The sequence below is a fragment of the Plectropomus leopardus genome, chromosome 7 (genome assembly GCF_008729295.1).
Source record: "Plectropomus leopardus isolate mb chromosome 7, YSFRI_Pleo_2.0, whole genome shotgun sequence".
NCBI lineage: Eukaryota > Metazoa > Chordata > Actinopteri > Perciformes > Serranidae > Plectropomus > Plectropomus leopardus.
Window position 1 is genome coordinate 18,079,811 of NC_056469.1, and position 19,070 is coordinate 18,098,880.

The 19,070-nt window shown below is 38.2% G+C and overlaps 2 protein-coding genes across 2 annotated transcripts; both read left to right on the forward strand.

Moving 5' to 3' along the window:
* Positions 1-50: 50 nt before the first annotated feature.
* Positions 51-9,361, forward strand: hibadhb (3-hydroxyisobutyrate dehydrogenase b). The gene is made up of 8 exons (XM_042490896.1): positions 51-155; positions 1,507-1,667; positions 1,789-1,898; positions 1,983-2,104; positions 6,371-6,504; positions 6,720-6,796; positions 7,123-7,279; positions 8,657-9,361. The coding sequence occupies exons 1-8, from the start codon at positions 86-88 to the stop codon at positions 8,813-8,815; spliced, it is 990 nt and encodes a 329-aa protein (XP_042346830.1). The 5' UTR covers positions 51-85; the 3' UTR covers positions 8,816-9,361.
* Positions 9,362-13,127: 3,766 nt separating this feature from the next.
* hoxa13b (homeobox A13b) lies at positions 13,128-15,186 on the forward strand. Its single transcript, XM_042490298.1, has 2 exons — positions 13,128-13,808; positions 14,039-15,186. Exons 1-2 carry the CDS (start codon positions 13,175-13,177, stop codon positions 14,275-14,277), a joined length of 873 nt encoding a protein of 290 aa, XP_042346232.1. The 5' UTR covers positions 13,128-13,174; the 3' UTR covers positions 14,278-15,186.
* The last annotated feature ends 3,884 nt before the right edge of the window (positions 15,187-19,070 follow it).

The following is a 19,070-nucleotide window of genomic DNA, read 5'->3' on the forward strand; positions in this document are numbered from 1 at the left end:
CGTGTGTCTGTTATCTGATTGGACGACGGAAATGCCATTAATTTACGCACTGTTACGTCAGGCGTAAGGTCAAGAGGAACGAAGCATGGCCGCTGTGTTGAGAGGGTCTCGGTACCTGGTTGGAGGGTGTTGCAAGCATGTTGACTTTGCAGTTGGTAAGGAGAACTAACTGACATCGTGTACACATTGTGCGCGGCGCATTGCTTACTTTACAAGCTTAAGGTGTTACTTGAAGACTCTTCGTGACGTGAAAACACGACTTTCCCATGAAATGTTGTAAGAGAAGTTTGAGTGAATTATCGCCACTAGACTGGGTTTAGTTTCTGCTCCTGCAGGACCTTCAGTTCACAGTTTACTGCTGAAGAAGCTTTTCTTTTAAATTTAAGTCGTGTTTGCGCGCCGAAGCTACGTGCTAACAGTCAGTGCTCTCGTCTGCGAGATTTCAAAACGATAAATTTGTCCGCATATGCCTTTGTGTCCCTCTGTGTCCCGTCTCTTTGGTTAAGGTACATTATGTAATCTGTCACAATGCAATCTGTAAAGTTAATTTCTCTGCAGTAAGATGGAGGTGGCTCTTTGTAGCCCTTTAAACAGATGAGCTATAGATGAGCTCTGACTGTAACCCGACAACGAGTTTTTACCTGAAAAGAAAGAAATCCTTATTTATGTAATTTGTGTGCGTGCTCTTTTAGTTCACACACAAGGCGTTAGTTTAGATGCAGTATTGCGAGAGAACTAATTATAGTAAGACAACCCCAATGAATACCCTTTTGTTTGTGTTTTTTCATTGAAGATTGTACTAAAGGTTATTTCGTTGACATGTTAATTTTAACTTAAAACTCAACAAGCACGCTGGTCTTTAACAGCAATTTCCTGTTATCTAGAAATCGCTAAGTAAATACCGAAAAGACTTTATACCATCAGATCAGATGACTTTGGGCTGAAGGGCGATTAGACTGGAACTGCAAACCCGAATGACACATGTTACATTACATCTGAACAAGGTATTTTATTATGAAGAAAAAACAGAGTGCACTCGCTCAAGAGTGCAGCACTCCCTAATTGAGGTGATTGTAAAGAAAATCTGGTGCTCTTTGTGATAGGGCAGGTCATCACATAGGAATAAAAAGCATGACTGTCCAGTTTACTTAGTCTGAAAGTCCATGGTACAGGCTTTCAATCCAAAAATGCATCTCAGGCACTCTGTATGATTTTTAAACACAATCAGAGTTCCTTGGATGCATTTTTGGACTGCCAGCCTGTACCATGGACTTTCACACTTAGTAAGCAGCCACTGCTTTTTATTAAGGTTTTTCATGACTTGGATTGGACAGCTTTTTTTATTTAGTTAGTTTTTATTTTAATGATTTGTAAAATACAAACTACCTAAGAGATTACACACAGCTTTGGGGGTAACAAGGTATTTTGTTTAATTACAAGCGAACATGCATTTTTGTCCTTAATTATGTGACAAAGATCATTGATCAATTTGCCTGTGTGTTGCAGTCTCCACAAGGTCTATGGCCTCGAAGACATCAGTGGGGTTTGTCGGTCTGGGCAATATGGGAAACCCAATGGCAAAGAACTTGCTGAAGCATGGATACCCAGTCATTGCTACTGATGTGTTCCCGGAGTCTTGCAAGGAAGTGCAAGAGCTGGGCGCTCAGGTGGGAATTCAAAATATGCACAAGCCTTTAAATGTTTTTTTTTTTTTTTTCACATTTTCACCTATGAAAACAGGTAAAAAACCCCCAAAAAAACCCACTTTGTGATTTTGTGTTTTCTCAGATTGTGGACAATCCTGCTGAGGTAGCAGACAAGGCTGACCGCATCATCACCATGCTCCCCTCAAGCCCAAATGTCATAGATGCGTACACCGGACCTAATGGCATCCTCAAGTAAATTTTGATTTCTATTTTGATACATAAATAAAAACCTCATGGATTAAAGTAACACTCTAAATCATGTTGTTTTCTCAACAGAAAGGTGAAGAAAGGCTCCCTACTCATTGACTCCAGCACCATTGACCCAGCTGTGTCAAAAGAGATGGCTACTGCTGCTGAGAAGATGGGGGCAGTTTTTATGGATGCACCTGTATCAGGAGGTACATTTTACATATCTGACCACAATATAGGTGGTATAATATCTATTAAAATTCACTGCCTAATCTTGAAATGTACTTCTAACAGGTTATCAGGTTAGCCTCCACCTAGCCTAATACATAGGTCAGGGAATACTTTTCTCTTTTTAAAGGTAACAATGTTTAGATTTGGTTTAAACTATTTCAGAGAGGTGTTGATTCACCTTTGTAGTCATTTTTAGGCAGATATGGAATGCATTACTGAATGGGGTTTTTGATATTTATCCAGCCCTTACTGAAATAATGGGTGTAGAAATACTGCAATTTTCAATCAACTTGCAACTGAGTGTGAACTTTTTTTTATTAATGACAACATGCCTTATCTGTTAAAAGGTTTGTTATTCTGGAAAAAAATCACTCTAACCATTTAAGCATTGGTGATTAATCAACAGATTCTTTTCTTAATTAATTGTGTGGTCTATAAAATGTAAGCAAATAGCAAAAAAAAAAAAACCCAAATCAAATTGTTGGTGCCCTGCTGCTCACCAGGTAGAGCATGTACCATTCAGGCTGAGTCCTTACAACAGCGGCTCAGGATCAAGTGTGTTCCAGGGCTGTTTGCTGCAGGTCCTTCCTTATCTTACTTCTTTTCATGTCTTTCTCGCTATGGCAATAATGCACAAAAAAATGCCAGAGAATCCTGCCCCTAGCTCCTAGTGTCCATTGTGACCATGACTCCTCCTTGTTTTGTCATACCATTAGTCCAAAACCCAAAAACATTTAGTTTACTATCATATAATTCTGAGAAAACCAGAAAATGTTGAAGGCTCAGTGTTTAGGATTAAGAGGCATCTAGCAGTGAGGTTGCAGAACGGAAACTTTGCCAGTATGCCAAGCATGACAACTACAGTGGCCAATGCAAAAATGCAGATGGCTCTATCTAGAGCAGGCATTTGGTTTGTCTGCTCTGGACTACTGTAGAAACTCCATGGTGGATTCTGTGAAAGAGGACTTGCTCTTTATGTAGATACAAAGGTCTTATCCTAAAGTAACAAAAACATGATGATTCTTAGTTTTCAAGTGATTTATGCACTAATGAAAACATAGTTATGAATATTGTATTCAGTTTCTGTTACTGTATTACCCTAAATTCTACACACTGGACCTTTAAAATTTGAAACAAGAACTTGTGTTTATTGAATTTCTGCTTAAAAGGTTACTTAAACAATTAATCCGTTATTAAAGTAGGTAGTTGCAGATTTAATTTCTGTTGCTCGATCAACTAGTCGTTTTAGCTCTACATTACTGGAAAGGCAGTTTCAACAATCTATCTTGTATGATCATGTGTTGTGATATGTGTTACAGTATATGTACTGTATGTGTGGAATGCAGGGAAGGGACTTTTGCTCTCGGGGGAACGCACTAACTCAATTCACCCGCTGCCATGTCAAGTTGAACTGTGAATAGACACTGGCTTCTAGCAACTAATGTTTTGACGGTAGAAACTTTTGCAAAAGTCACATTTAATAAGGAACACCAACAGTATCTATCTATGGAAGTAAAGGAGGAGCCATGTCTGCATGCCCAAATGTTCCAAGCTGTACACGTGTGTGTGCTCTGTGACTTTCATGGGGGTCCACACAGAAACACAGTTTGTTTGAACTTGGCCTCGTCAACGTCAGGACAGCCACTTTCTGTGAATGGATTTCAGTCCATTTTATAGCCTGGCCCTAAAGATTAGTAATGATTTATGTTCTTCCGTCCTGTGGTAGTGCACATAGATTAAAGTTATCCAACTTTCCACCTTGAACTTGTGTGTGTGTGTGTGGTGCCGGCAGTTTAACTAGTGCAAACTGAAGTATATGTCATACTTTGATATATCACGACCTAAATGAAACTTTTTTGAACATTGCAGAAATCAAAAGTAGTACAGTGGCATGGTAGAGACTTTTTTAATCCAGTGTGGTTAAAGTTTAGACATAAAAGCACACATGGTTAATAATTGAGTCAGCATGTGTCTGATAGTTGTTTCTTTGTGTGAAAAAAATTGTGAGGGCCATCTTTTATTTCTCCTCAGACTGGAATTCATACCGTAGAGAGTAGAGGGCTGAAATCACAGACTGGTCAACAGGTGGTAGAGAGGTGAAATGTGTATCAAGAAGAAACTTTGTATGTGGCAATTTCCTGGAGAAGATTATACTAGATCTCTGATAGGAAGTGATGTTCTTGTAGACCTTCCTGAGGAGCAAATGGATTCTGTCTGACAAACAAAGTCTGCCTGTAATGTGTTTTTTCTTCTCTTAAATAGCGTGGCGTAAACAGCAGTGCTTATCAATTCTCACTTAAAATGCATGAGTGAAGTTTAAGCATTTGCAGTTAACAGGAATGCTTCCACTGGAGAAAATCCACAAAATTTACCTTCTGACAGCTTCGGTATTTTTACCAAAGGGCGTGTCACATATACAGTGAGCACAAGTGGTCTCGTATGAGAGAGATCTGCACCTTCTGTCTGCTTTTGAACAACGCGCTGGATATTTTTGGACAGGTCCTACTGGTTTTTGTGTTACAGGTTATGTTGTAACTTGTTCCTCAGATGCTTTAGAAATTAGTCATTTTTAAAGAATTCATGTTATCAATCATGAAAGAATTATTATGAGTTGCTATTATTAATTACTTGCCTACATACGCAGCTGCTTAATTATTTGAGCTCAGATTTATTTAGCATCTCTACTGTAACAAGGACAACACATTCACTATCAGCTTTCAGTGTTATGCCGATTCCTCATCTTGATAATTGTCTTCAAATTCTGAAAGACTACAAGTCTGTTAGAAGAAAAATAAGTTATCTATTGTAACAAAACTATTCATCATACTACTTTGAAATATTGTAACTACGAATGGTAGAAATCGTTGTCACTTTGACATCTTCACTCAGTTGGTACATCTTGCTTTTTACATTTCAGTATATTAAAAAAATGTTGCCATTCTGCATGAATTTTGAAACCATTATCCATTCTTGAGTTATTTCTCAGCTTGACTGTAACTCTCACCTGTCTCCAGAGGCTCAGTCATTCTAGATTCCAGTTTGTAGAAAACGCTGCTGGCAGACGGCTCATGAGGACCAGGGAGGGAAAATTGTAACACCCATCTTGGCTTCTCTCCATTGGCTTCCTGTAAACTTAAGGATTAATTACAAGACTATGTTGGTGAATTTCTTGGCACCCATGTGGCTTGCACCTGGTTATTCAATATAACTGAGCTTTTAACCCCATATGAACCTGAATACGCCATCGCGCGTACAAATTGATTTAGAAATGGCTGTTTTTAAATCTAGAAAAAAGCTGACAAAGTTTTTCCAACTCTGTCCCAAAACTTTGGACTGCCTGGCCAAATAAAGACAGGCAACAGTTTATTGTCCTCATCTAAATGCTTTTTCTGAAGACCTTTTTCACAGACTCATTGTAAACACCTAAAGTGCTACAAACTAATTTAATATCTTACGCCTTGCTATTTTTATGTGTTTATTCTTATTTTTTGTATGTAGAATTTAACCCTGCATGCTATACTATTTTCTCATTTGTACTACTTTTTAAGTAAGGTACACAGTTATTTAGTTTTCATTCATAGGTAGCTTAAATTGGCAGAGAGTTAGTCCTTGTAGTTCCAACCTACTACAGGAAATGCACCCATTTTTCGCAAGGGCATGCCCCTACATTTATTTATTTTTTGCCTGTACTTGAAATCATTAAATCTATTTTGTAGCCAGGTGATTGTTCTTTTTAGAGGTGTATATTTATTTTTATACTATTTCCTTTATTAAATAGCATGCAGAGCTGACAGGAAACGAGTGAAGAGAGGGGGGAACAACAAATTCTCTGGTTGTACCGCACCTCAGTGTTCCAAAAAAGCTTTGTCAATCAGGTGGAGAAAGGGTACTGAGATAGAATGTATAGACCCATATGGCTGTTGTCAGACAACAAAACACTTAACGTCTTTGAGGTTTTTCGACCTTTCATGCTGTTACACTGTGAACTTCAGTGTTACATCTCTAAAGAATTTAAAGTTCTTTTGTAGTTGCTACATTTTTAAAAAATCACAAATTGCCAAACATATAGGATGGTAGCTGCTATTACAGCTACTTAAAGAAGGCTTCTGTAATTGACTATGATTACTTTTAACATGTGATTGCTTATAATTTCCTTTTGTTCACCACATTTCAACCAAGGATCACTATATACTCTGCATGCTTGCACGTGGTTCATGTATATGAGCACCATTTTGCGTTTTTAGGTGTGGGTGCTGCCAGCTCGGGTAAACTGACTTTTATGGTCGGAGGAGCAGAAGAGGAATTTACTGCAGCCAAAGAACTGCTCACCTGCATGGGGGCTAACGTGGTGTACTGCGGTCAGGTCGGAACTGGACAGGTATGAACAGATATTATACATTTTTAAGAACTGTTGCAATGCATTTGTTTTTCAGATAACATGCCAGGGTTTTTATAGTGTTCAGTGTGTAAAGATACAGCAGTCTGTGTGTGTGTGTGTGTGTGTGTGTGTGTGTGTGTGTGTGTGTGTGTTGTGTGTGTGTAAGTAATTTACGTGGTTTGTAGGTCATTGAGTTCACTGCCATCTTGTTACAGGCTGCTAAAATCTGCAACAACATGCTTCTAGCCATTGGTATGATTGGGACCTCAGAGACGATGAACTTGGGAATCAGGTAAACACTCTCTTGGTTACGATAACATAACATGCCACTTGGTCAATTGTTTAAAAAACTGAAAAAATTGGAGTCATAAAATACAAGTAATTTACGTGGTTTGTAGGTCATTGAGTTCACTGCCATCTTGTTACAGGCTGCTAAAATCTGCAACAACATGCTTCTAGCCATTGGTATGATTGGGACCTCAGAGACGATGAACTTGGGAATCAGGTAAACACTCTCTTGGTTACGATAACATAACATGCAGTCATTTTAAATTTTGGCAGTAGACACAGCAGCTATACACTTTGTGTAAGTAACATTGGATTTGTCTTCGCTCACAGACTCGGCCTTGATCCTAAACTGTTGGCCAAGATCCTGAACATGAGTTCCGGTCGGTGCTGGTCCAGTGACACCTACAACCCCGTGCCTGGAGTCATGGAGGGAGTCCCTTCTGGAAATAACTACCAGGGAGGCTTCGGCACTCAGCTTATGGCTAAGGTCAGTTTAATGACCCGTTACACTGAACAGAACTCTGTTTCCTAACCCTGCGATGATTTTTTACCATTGGTGTTTCCACAAACATTTTATCCTCAGGTTTGTACTATTGACCTTGTCTTTACAAATATGAGGAAATAAATATTCTATTGGGGTTTAAGAAAGCATCGATACACTTGAGTATTGCAGTTGCAAAGTTTTGATACTGTGCCAATGGTCAGAAACACTAATAATTTTTTATTAATAGTTTATATCAAAGGTCAGAGGAGACAGAGCAGGGACCTCCGACTACATGTATTGTATAAAATTTACTAGCACATTCCTGGGGCTACAATAACATGTGTGTCGGTCTAATGTGCCTTGTATAAACATACCTTTTTTGGCGCACGTAGTACTAAGCTATCAAAATAATTATTAACAGATTCATATATTAGTACATCATGTTTTAATAATAAAAGTACATGAGGAAGACAGTGATTCAGTGGAGGTTACGAGCTCACATGATCATAGGAAGAGAATGGTAAGTGTTAGTCCACCGTCAGTGTTGTGTACTGCAAATGCAAATGTTGTTTGCTGTTTTTTTTGTTTACTTGCTTATTTGGCGGCCCCATTTAGGTAACTCTTAGGACCCCCCAAGGGGTCACAGACCCCTGTTGAAGGCCAGTGGTTTACATGCAAAGATTTGTGGTAGAGGTTCAAATTGTGTTTGAACCCCTGATCACTAGACGGCACTATTATAATCTTTCTTCAGACATTTGACCCTGCCTTTCCAATGTAACTGTTGCCTTTTTAACGTTGTTTGTATGCATATGTCAGTGTGTTCTTAATACTATGACAGTTTTCCTAAAATTAAATTTCAAAAAATGGCAGAATATCTGCCTGCTTACAGTATTGCAACGTATTGAATCGTAACCCCTGTATCATGATCCGTATTGTGTCGCCAGATTCTTGCAAGCGCAATAGCCTTAATGTTTTGTGGCTGTCATAGCTTTGTTTCCTTGATAAATAATTTGTGTCTACTAGCTCCAAGTTTAGAAACATAAAAAGACATAAGTGTATTCATGTTTTGATTTAAGTTTCCATTGATGTACTGTGTATGTAGCTGAGTAAGACAGGAAATAATTTCTCTGCCATATGCTGTGCATGTGACAGGGATTTAAGTGACCGTGTTGGGAAAAAGAATCTCTTAGGTCATGCCACTTAAAATGATGCAGTGAACTCCTCAGCAGTAGTTTACATCCCTCTTAAAAGGTAATCAAGGCCATATTATTGCAACATAAAGAAAAATTCTTTGTGGTGGGTGGACTGGTGGTTTTGGTTTTAGAGTTTTAATTTTCAGCTTTGTTGGTTTTCTAATGTATGTTTGCTTTTCTTTTTCAGGACCTGGGCCTCGCACAGAACACAGCCACCAACACAAAGACTCCTGTCCCTCTGGGCTCCTTAGCGCATCAGATCTACCGTATGATGTGCGCACGTGGATATGCCACTAAAGATTTCTCCTCCGTGTTCCAGTTTCTGCGCGAGGAGGAGGGCCAGTAATGTCAGCCTCCACCCCGTCCACAGCCTTGCCAGGCCTGGCCCTGCACAGGACTAACATAGTGTAGTTAGGGTGCATTTCGCCCCAAGGACTTTCTTTTTCAAAGTTGTGAAAGACATGAAGCCAAGAGAGCTCCAACACAGCGTGACAGATCATGTGAGCACTTCTCTCCTATTGGAAATCATGTTTCCTGTGTGATCTAGCCTTTTTAATATGCAACACTCCTTTCAGTTTTTGAAGCAAGTATACTTTCAGATATACAGAGGATCCAAAAGATTAGACTGTCAAGTAGTGTCAGCTCTGCAGATCTTACTTTTAATGCAAAGAGTCCGGTGGGAATCTGTGGTGTAAGAAGACAATTAATTAGGTCTGTTTCCAACACGGTTTAGTCTCCACATATTTATCTTATGTTTGTGATTATTTCTTTATGTTGCAGTTTTTTTCTTTCCATGGGGGGTTACTTCTCTTCACATTGGAAATGTTACTTTGGGGTAAGAATGTCATATCATATCCTGTTAGGAAATAAAGACAAATTGTGATGTCTTGAACTTTGTTAATTTTCCTTCAATTTTCATGTCTGGATTTGGACATTACATTGAAATAACCTAAAATATTTATATAAAACAACTGGAAGAACCACATTGAGATAGAGATAGCTGCTGATTTGTTGTAGTAGTGCCAAATATTCTGTGTGGGTTGAAATATCTATCATTGATTCAACAGGGAAAGCTTTGTGAGGTACACAGCTTAAATAAGTGACTTTATGCAGTCCACAAACAGGAAAATGCAGCCAAACCTCTGACACAGAGGATGAAGGAAACTTATTCTCATAATGAAAATGCCTATTTAAATTCTGAAAGCCTGGACACGCACTGTGCAATATTCCCTCCATGTCTGAGCGCTAGTAAATTAAATAGCTCCCAAATGTTCCAGTTTGCATCGTGTGTCCCACTGACTCAGAAGTCACGATGAAACGTTGAACAAAGCTTGGCTGCAGAGCAGATGCAGCGGCGGGATGCGGAGCGCCGTAAAAAGAAACACGGCGCCACAACTGCTTATGTTGATCCAAACGAAAACGACTAATCAACCATTTTTTAGTTGGGACTAAATCATCCGACACAATTTCCTTGCTGATTAAGATATGAATGTTTTTGGGTTTTTTTTACTGCATCATTATAAAAAAAGTTATAACCCACTGTTGCATCATGCTGCCAGCCTCAGCAGTTGTAGTGATGTGTAGACTTCTATCCCCGGGGCTTAGGCCAGACCAGGAGGGCGGCATGTTTCTGATCTAGTTTGCCAAGAGCCACTGAGGGGCCAAGGTGCCATAGGTCATGCGATCACAAGACAAACCCATAAAAAGTCCATTAAGCACTGGAGGCTAAGAGCTATGTTGTCATCTACTTGATAGGTACTGCAAACAGAGCAGCACTTCGGTCTCAGGCCTCCAGCAGACTGATACACGCATCATCCGCTGCAGCACGCATCATCCCTCTTGCTCAGTTTATAGCTTCTTTAACACTTTTTAATGAGATTTGCATTAATCGTCTTTTTGTGTGTATTCTCGAGCTCGGTGATGATATAGATTTATACTATATGCATTTTTGCATTTGGTAGTCTATATTTCATTTTGCGAGAAACTACAATAACCTACATGCATCAGCAAAAACTGTTGTTTTGTCGATAAGTTAGTTGAGTAACATCGACAAAAGCATAAGTTAGTTGACCGCTTTTTCCCCCCACTTTACTGTGGGGGAAAATGTGCAGATGCTTTTTTTTTTTTTTTAACACGGATGACTTGTCATTCTTTTCCGTTGTCTTATTGAATTCAATCCATATTCTTCCGATTTTTTTAACAGTCGAATTAATGGCAGATGGGATGATAGACCTTAGACATAATGTCAAATTTAAATTTTATCTCATTGTCCAATGAAAAGTTTAGTTTAAGAGTGTGTGCCATTTTGAGGAGAAAAAAAAGAAAAGGGTACTAAATGCTGCATTTTTAGAGAACTGTTAAGGACGCTCATGTAACAGACTCATTAGTGCAAGTCAAAACACTGCCAAAATCCAATAATCAACCCAATTCATAGGCTGATATGTTTTTATGAAACCCGGATGTGTTTGGCTTTGGACTTATATATGTCTAATTTAAATAATGTGATTACAATAGGTCAGAATATTTTATTCTTTCTGTGAGTGTATTGAAATTGTTGTTTGAGTTGAAATTGGCGTTAAGGTTTAGACCTTCACTTTTGATGTTAAACATATTATTTGCATGTGATAAATATAGAGTGGCGTACCGCATTATTTTTTTATTTGTCTTAATTGCACCATCAGCCATCGTCAGTAATTATACCATTTCGGTTATGTGGTAATTTTTAAACACAAAATATTTTCATGTTAAATATTACTATGTGTGTGTGTGTGTGTGTGTGTGTGTGTGTGTGTGTGTGTGTGTTTTGACGACATATTGAAATTAAAAAAGAAAAGAACAAATGAAAATACCTTTTCATTCACAATTCGTGACTTATTTGTACATAGGACATGGATTATCTTTTTTTGTTTAACTTGCTCATATAACAGTTCAGCTGCTATATGTTGAAACAGACAGCCGCCCTCTAATGTGTGGACAACGTAGCTGAGATGATTCCTGTCCAGACATCACTCACTTTCTCTACATTGGTTTCATGCAAAAATTAGGAAAGAAGGCTACTTTTCTATCCAAAATTCAATGTGATTATTATTATTATTTTTTTTAAAAAAGCCTCTCTACAGTCGGTTATCAAAACAATGCGATTAAAACAAAAATCAGACACACATCTCCCCAGTAACATAAAACATTCTGGTGAAATGTAGACCACTGCTCAGTCTTGCCCACAAGCTCTGAACTTGGGCCATAAAGATTTACAGCCTCAAAAGGTGGGAAAACTCTATTAAAAATAAAAAGGTGCTCAAATTTAGGTGGGTAGACATTTCTCTGCGTCTGTGGTCTCACATTAGAAATGTAGAACAAAAATGAACCCTGAAGGTTGAAGCATTATTTACTTTGACACTAATCTGGACCTTTAGAGTGTATACGAATCCACCCACACGGCTTAATGTTTTAGTGCCATATAGGCTAAACCGTAAACAACATTTTATTTTTATTCTTGCACTACATACATGGGAGGGATTTGTTTGAGTATCGTATGTGGCCCAATGCCACATCTACGTTTTTAGCTCTGCGCTCTAAACAAGAGCCCACCTATGGAGGCATTTTACACAGAATGTAGGAGAGTGGAACAACTGTTTATTTTCCTTTTGGTTGATTTTTTTTAACTCCAGTAGAAGGGTAATATGAGTCACCTTGAGCTTAATTTTGGCAATTAAATGCCAATATATTGTTGTCATCGCAAAAGTCTGATTTAAAGAAAGAGATGAGAGCCCGTTTATGTAACTTGTCTAAAAAACGAGCAGCTTTCAGCGGTGTTTTTTCTTCGGGCTTCCTGGCGTGAAGTGCATATTTGGCCAGACTGCAACTTTCAACTTGACCTTGGCCTCCAGCCGCGTCTATGAGGAAGAGTGCAGCCATATGTGGCATATTTTGGGTATTTTAGGACACTGTTCTGGTGTCTGTATTTATACTTTGTAGTGCCAAATGTGAGGATGGCTACATTTATTATTATTATTATAATATTCGTTTTAAATGTATCAACAGCATACATATCTGTGTTTATTTGCTTAAAAACGCATGCATAACCGCCCTAAAAGCTTTCCTCTAAAATAATCAATTCAGATAATTGAAGAACATAATGATGCATTTTGAAAATGTCTTCAATTTTGAATGAAAGCACAGCAAAAGCTCAAATCTTTAGATATTAGATCAAAAACATTTCAAATCCACATGACCTAATTATGTTTTGCTTTTCTCCAAGAGCCTCTGCAACCAGAATGGCACGCGTAAATACGCATTTACAAAAAGCATAAATCATATTTTTTTTCTCAACATATTTTACACAGTCCATCGATTAAGCGCTTTTTGATGGCAGAACATGACGGATAAAACTTCTTCTCCATCCCATTGACACTCACTTCGAGATTTCTTTGTAATTATGTAAAGAAAAATGCCTCAGGGCTTCTTTGCGTAAAATATGGATATGTTGATGTGCAGTACATCATCAGAAATATACAGCTTGATTTGCACTATCTGATGTCTAGACGTTTATCATCTCCTTTGCATATCACGTGTTTGGCCCTGGCCAATAACCTTGCGATCTTTATGTACTCAGGCGTGTTGGTATCGTTACTCTGCCCGAGTCCCTGTCTCTGCTCAGTCGAGGGGATTTTGAAAAAGAGTTGGTCGTCTCGATGTAAGGCATGCTATGACCGCTTCATTACTCCTCCACTCGCACTGGATTGACCCGGTGATGTTTCTCTACGACAACGGCTTGGATGACAGAAGCAAGACCATGGAGGGATTTACTGGAGGCAATTTTGCTGCAAACCAGTGCAGGAATTTGTTAGCGCATCCGACCTCGCTGGCTCCGAGCACCACCTACGCTGCGAGTGAGGTGCCAGTCTCTGGCATGGGGGAGCCTGTCAAACAATGCAGCCCCTGTTCTGCCACTCAGAACTCGCCAAATGCATCTTTGCCTTATGGATATTTTGGCAGCAGCTATTACCCATGCAGGATGTCACACGGCAGCGTCAAAGCGTGCGCGCAGCCCTCTGGTTATGGCGAGAAATACATGGACTCATCGGTCTCTGGTGAGGAGTTTTCAACAAGAGCAAAGGAATTTGCGTTTTATCAGGGCTATTCTTCGGGTCCCTACCAGCCCAGCTACTTGGACGTGCCTGTCGTACCTGCGCTCAGTGCTCCATCTGAGCCAAGACATGAGTCTCTGTTGCCCATGGAACCCTACCAGCCATGGGCCATCACTAATGGCTGGAGCGGTCAAGTTTACTGCACCAAGGAGCAGCCACAGTCAAATCCTTTGTGGAAGTCCTCGTTACAAGGTACTTATATTGTTTTATTAAAACAAAAAAAAATGTCATGGGAATGTGTGGTAAAACTTGCAAAAATATGTGCACCTAAAAGGCTATTTTTCTTCACAGTTGTATGTTGATGTATAATAACTCGCCTGAGAGATTAAAAACAAATAGAGAAAATGTATAAAGATTTTCGTTTATTTTCAGATTTAACCGAGCACATTAAAATGTGATACTTCATTTTTTTCCCTCCACAGACACAATATCTGGTGGAGACAGCTCTGTCCGCCGTGGGAGAAAGAAGCGTGTGCCATACACCAAGGTGCAGCTCAAAGAACTGGAAAGGGAGTACGCCGCCAATAAATTCATCACCAAAGACAAAAGAAGGAGGATATCCGCGCAGACAAATCTGACAGAGAGACAAGTGACAATCTGGTTTCAGAACCGGCGCGTGAAGGAGAAGAAAGTCGTCAATAAATTTAAGAGCTCCAGTTAGCTCTGCTGCAACAGGAGGTGAAGGGCCTTCACCTGAAGAAAATAAAACTGTGCTATAATTTATTACATTATGAACGGGTTCTTTGTCGCCAGAGCGGCTCTGTTTTGACCTACACATTTCCTTCCTCACATTTTAATTGGAACCAGTCGATGCGGCCTGTTGACACAAGATCGGAAATGGTTTGCAACATGTTGACCAAGGCGACTCTGCGAGGGATGACTGATCTCCTAAAATATTCACCAAGCAATACAACATTTAGCATGAAGGCACGAGGCCCCGGATAAATCTGCGCTTTTATTCCACTTAGTCTAATTCAAAAATTAAAATCCCTGTAATCAGCAATATTTGTCTACAGTGATGAGCGGAAAACAAATAAGTGGCTAGACTGTCTCCTTCTGTCTGTGATCATCACAATGCAAACATGCAAAAACAAATAATTCGTGAGAGAAAATACATTTTTAAAATTATATTTTAAGCATTCATACGCTTAAGAAAAAAAAGTCTCCATACTTTAGCCTGCAACACTTCAAGTGGTAAACTGCACAAATCAATCTTTTATTTAAACTCCATTCCAAGGTTGAAAAGAGTTCACACCACACCATTTCTATCTAAAATAAGCCCATGTCCATTACTTAAATAGCAAGCATCTGATACAACGTTATCAAACTATACCTGAACATTTCAATAGGTTTTTCCACACTTTGTCCACGTCACTGTCTTTTTTATAAACAGGGTTTTACTCAGAATAACTCTTGTCGAACAGGTTGAACTATGCAATTACTGCCTGTCAGTCAAGAAGAGTACTGAAAACATATGCATATTTAAACATGTAAATACTATCTGACTGCAACTATCTATTATCCCTTTTTTTGACTGCAATAGCCGAAGTTTTTGACAATAAATGTTTGAGAGACGCAATGTGATCTTGTCATTTTCATTCATAGTTTTTTTTTAGTCTAGATTGGACATGTATGCTTCATCGATCAGGGGCAGTGTTTACAAATTCTTTTTATGGAAAAACTGCAAATGGCTACAGCATTATTCCCCGAATTGATGAGTGTGTAGGCCAACAGGCCTGCAGAGCTCAGTCTCTGCGCTTCAAACATTAACAGTTTATGTCGCCATCTAGTGGCGAAGCTCTGTCAGCACAGCGGCTGCCCATGATGCTAATCTGTATACATGCATCTGCCGGTTCTGCTGTCTCACATGCATGTGTTTGTGTGCAACTATGTGCAAAGGTTTAGTTATACCTATTTATCTTACCGAATATTAATAAAAAGTGTCATATTTTAACTTAGACGAACGAGTTAACAACTCAAAACCCTACTCCTTAATCTTTTTAGAATTAACAAACAATTTTAAGACTACAGAGAAATTATACGGATATTAAAGTAATTAAAGATTTGACAAAATGTAGACAAAGCTTTTCTGAAGTCATGAAACAGCTTAAAAATATGATAATGATGACTTCTTCCTCTTTCTCTTCTTCTTCTTGGGCTATCATTACATTATTATGATTATTATTATTATCCTTGTTATTATATTATGATTATTAGGCCTATTCCTGTTAATATTATGACCACATGTCACACGAAACTTCCTTTTAAATACACATATTTTAGCAATATCCTTTCTTTATCATAAAAGTTGTTCCGACGAATCATTCAGTTTCCATTCATGTTTTCGGCCTATCAAGTTTTTCTAGCGTATGCACGTGCAAACTTTAATCTGTTCCTTAATGTTTTTATGTTTTTGTTGTTTGAAATTCAAATTTTCAGTATTTAAAAAAATTTGAAAACTCCATCCAATCCAAACTTGTATTTATTAATAAATACTCAGTCGAAAATCTAAATATTAAAGGTGCAGACTGTTTTATCTACAGGCTAAGTCCACCAAGTTCTCCCATGACCTGCTCTTCATGACGCGCATGTTTAAGACGGAACGGCGTTTATAGACATTCATTTCATTTTGGGACAAAAACTGGAAATCTACATTTAAAAGCTGTATTTAAACAAAACTTTATGTTATGAAAAGTGTGTGTAAACTCGTGGAGGGTCCGTTAATCCGCCGTCCAAACAACATCTCAGCTGTTTTCTGTGACTGTGAGTATTGATACGTGGTGATTTACCTTTAAATAAATGCTGAATTCCTATTATGAATGCAGCCTGTTATGGGGTTGAGATGATCCTTGTGATCTTATGATAATCACATATCGACATATAGCCTACGGAGTCAGCTTCTTTCACATAGGCTAATTTTCGGACTCTTTGAAAACACGATCGATGTTAAATATTCATGATTTTGCTGTAGATTGAAGAATATTAAGAACTGAGACAAAGGACTGAAACCGCCCCGCTCATCTGACCAACAATAAAAGACAGGTTTGTCGTCTTGCTCAAGAGCACTTAGAGAGGCCAGGTTACTGATAGATTGGTGTGAGATAGGTATGCCTTCTTAATAATTTTAGAGAGTTGAAATAGTTTCCCAAGCATTTAGACTGACTCATTGTCTGGGGTTAATGGGAATCATGATGGTGTAGATATTCTTCCCCTTAAGACCCTCTGCCTGTGTAAGCCCCTCTGTTGTTTTGTGTCATTGCTCCCCCTAACAGCCCAACAGGTTAATGCACCTCAGTCCAAAAAAAAAGCAGCGTATTCAGGCCTCAACCGTTTAACTCCTGGAATCAGTAACAGCACTGGTATTAACCAAATAACTAATAGCATATGTAAATTAATAAATAAATCCCAAATCTAATAATGAACATTTGCTGAACGTAATCAACATTCCGTGCAGGACACTGGATCCAATAAACTTCATACAGTAAATTATTTAAATAAAGTGTATAAGTTAAGCGGCCTGTTGAACCACACTGTTACATCTGAGAAGCCCCCCGACCCCAAAAAAAGTAAATTATAAAATTAAAATAAATGAAAAAAAAGGAAACCAAATACCTTGAAAAATAATAAGTAAATATAACTATTAAACTTAATTTATGTTTGCTTTATATCTAATTGTTGTTTATTTATTTAATATGAAGTTGCTACAACTTAGAATGGACAAGTTCAATTAAATCTATCTTTGTAGTTTTTAACAACTTCAGTAAAAGTATACTGTGTTATATATCTGTGTTCTGCTGGTTGCCAACTAGTCAATCATATTTGTGTATTTTTAAACATGTTAAGGAAACAGACTCTGTAGATCTCCTAACTTCATCACTGGCAAAATCCTCTTTGTCATGATCAAGTTAACTCAGACTAATCTGGTTTACCGAATTGGCCAACAATTGGAAGGAACAAGGTAATCTCACTTGTCACATTTAAGTTGCAGCAACTTCACAAGATTAAGTAACTGAAGCTAAATGTCGAGTAAAGTTAACATTTATATATAGAGTAAACATAGATTAAGATTCATGGTTATATTTACTTTTTTTAAGTAAGATCAACTTCTCAGATGTTACAATGTCCTGCCGTTCCCTCCACCTCTCCTGTGTGTGTGTGTGTGTGTGTGTGTGTGTGTGTGTGTGTGTGTGTGTGTGTGTGTGTGTGTGTGTGTGTGTGTGTTTAGGGTGGGTGGTGTTGAGTGTTGTGTAATGAACTTCAGAAAAAAGCAAAACAACTCCAAATAATTCCCAAACAAATAGGGTGAATCCGTACAGCAATAGGACGGAGTAGCATTGACACAATGCAGCTGAATATCCAAACACCAAAATTAAGTGCTTGAACACATTTCACATGAACATTTATTTGTGAATTTAAATTTGTCTGTGCAGTAATTTTATTTTGAAAGTTTTTTCATATCTGTTGCATCACATCACGCATTCTGTTTTCTCAGTGTTTATTGCCGACTGATACAACAAAACTGCATTTATCAATATAATAACCTAGCTGAACAATAATAACAAAACAATTTAAAGTGAGGACAGGTAGACGGAAAGTGATTAATATAAGCATATTGTATATATATATCAGACCTTATAGCATCCGCTTGACAGCCAGACACATGAATGCGAGGTTGAATTTGTGAATCGAGGAGGTTTTATTAGGTTTTTAGGTTGTTGTGTTTTACAGCAGCCTCAGCTGTAAACCCCCAACAGACCGCTGCTTCCGGAGAGGCCCCCTCCCCTCCACTATAGGTGCTGTTGGTGCTGTCAGACTGCGCCATCCCTCGCTCTTCTCTCCTCAGTGTCTTTACACCTTGATGACTTCAAACACCCAATTATATTTTTTCTGGTTGTAGAAATGTGCTTATTTTCCTGCATTCCACCGTAGTTAACTTTTAATAAGAAGAACCAGATGTCCTTGTTTTTAGACACCATGGAGTCTATAGCATGACAAGGCTTGACTGATAGTCAAGTCGTTTTTATCTTAACTAATACAGTATATTTAAATAAATAATGCCAACAACGTTGTAGTCATAACACTGAAAGAACCGTGGGAGAAAAAATACTTCATTTTGAGTAATAAATCCATTTACAGTATTGTTCCGTCTCTATGAACTCTTTCAATCATTCTAAATATCCAAAATTGTAGAGATTTAGGCATTGTTTGTTTGGTTTCTGTTTTGAAGACATAATCTATGACCACAACCACAATCCAAAACACAGGATTGAAATCTGGTGTCACCGTCTTTTTTTATTTACAACTCATTTAATATCAATCAATACACAGACAAACTACATTTAAATGAAATGTTTTGATACTGATTTTGTTTACACCAGTATAGTGCTTACAAACATTGGAATGAATTAGAATATAATGCTATTTTTTACAGTGCTCTAAATTAAATAAATTTAC

What these genes read in the sequence shown, in the direction of transcription:
- hibadhb (XM_042490896.1), top strand. Translation starts at nt 86, where the DNA reads ATGGCCGCTGTGTTGAGAGGGTCTCGGTACCTGGTTGGAGGGTGTTGC. An exon ending in GCATGTTGACTTTGCAGTTG is followed by an intron (nt 156 to 1,506) that starts GTAAGGAGAACT and finishes TGTGTGTTGCAG; the next exon opens with TCTCCACAAGGTCTATGGCC. An exon ending in GCACTCAGCTTATGGCTAAG is followed by an intron (nt 7,280 to 8,656) that starts GTCAGTTTAATG and finishes TTTCTTTTTCAG; the next exon opens with GACCTGGGCCTCGCACAGAA.
- hoxa13b (XM_042490298.1), top strand. Translation starts at nt 13,175, where the DNA reads ATGACCGCTTCATTACTCCTCCACTCGCACTGGATTGACCCGGTGATG. An exon ending in GTGGAAGTCCTCGTTACAAG is followed by an intron (nt 13,809 to 14,038) that starts GTACTTATATTG and finishes TTCCCTCCACAG; the next exon opens with ACACAATATCTGGTGGAGAC.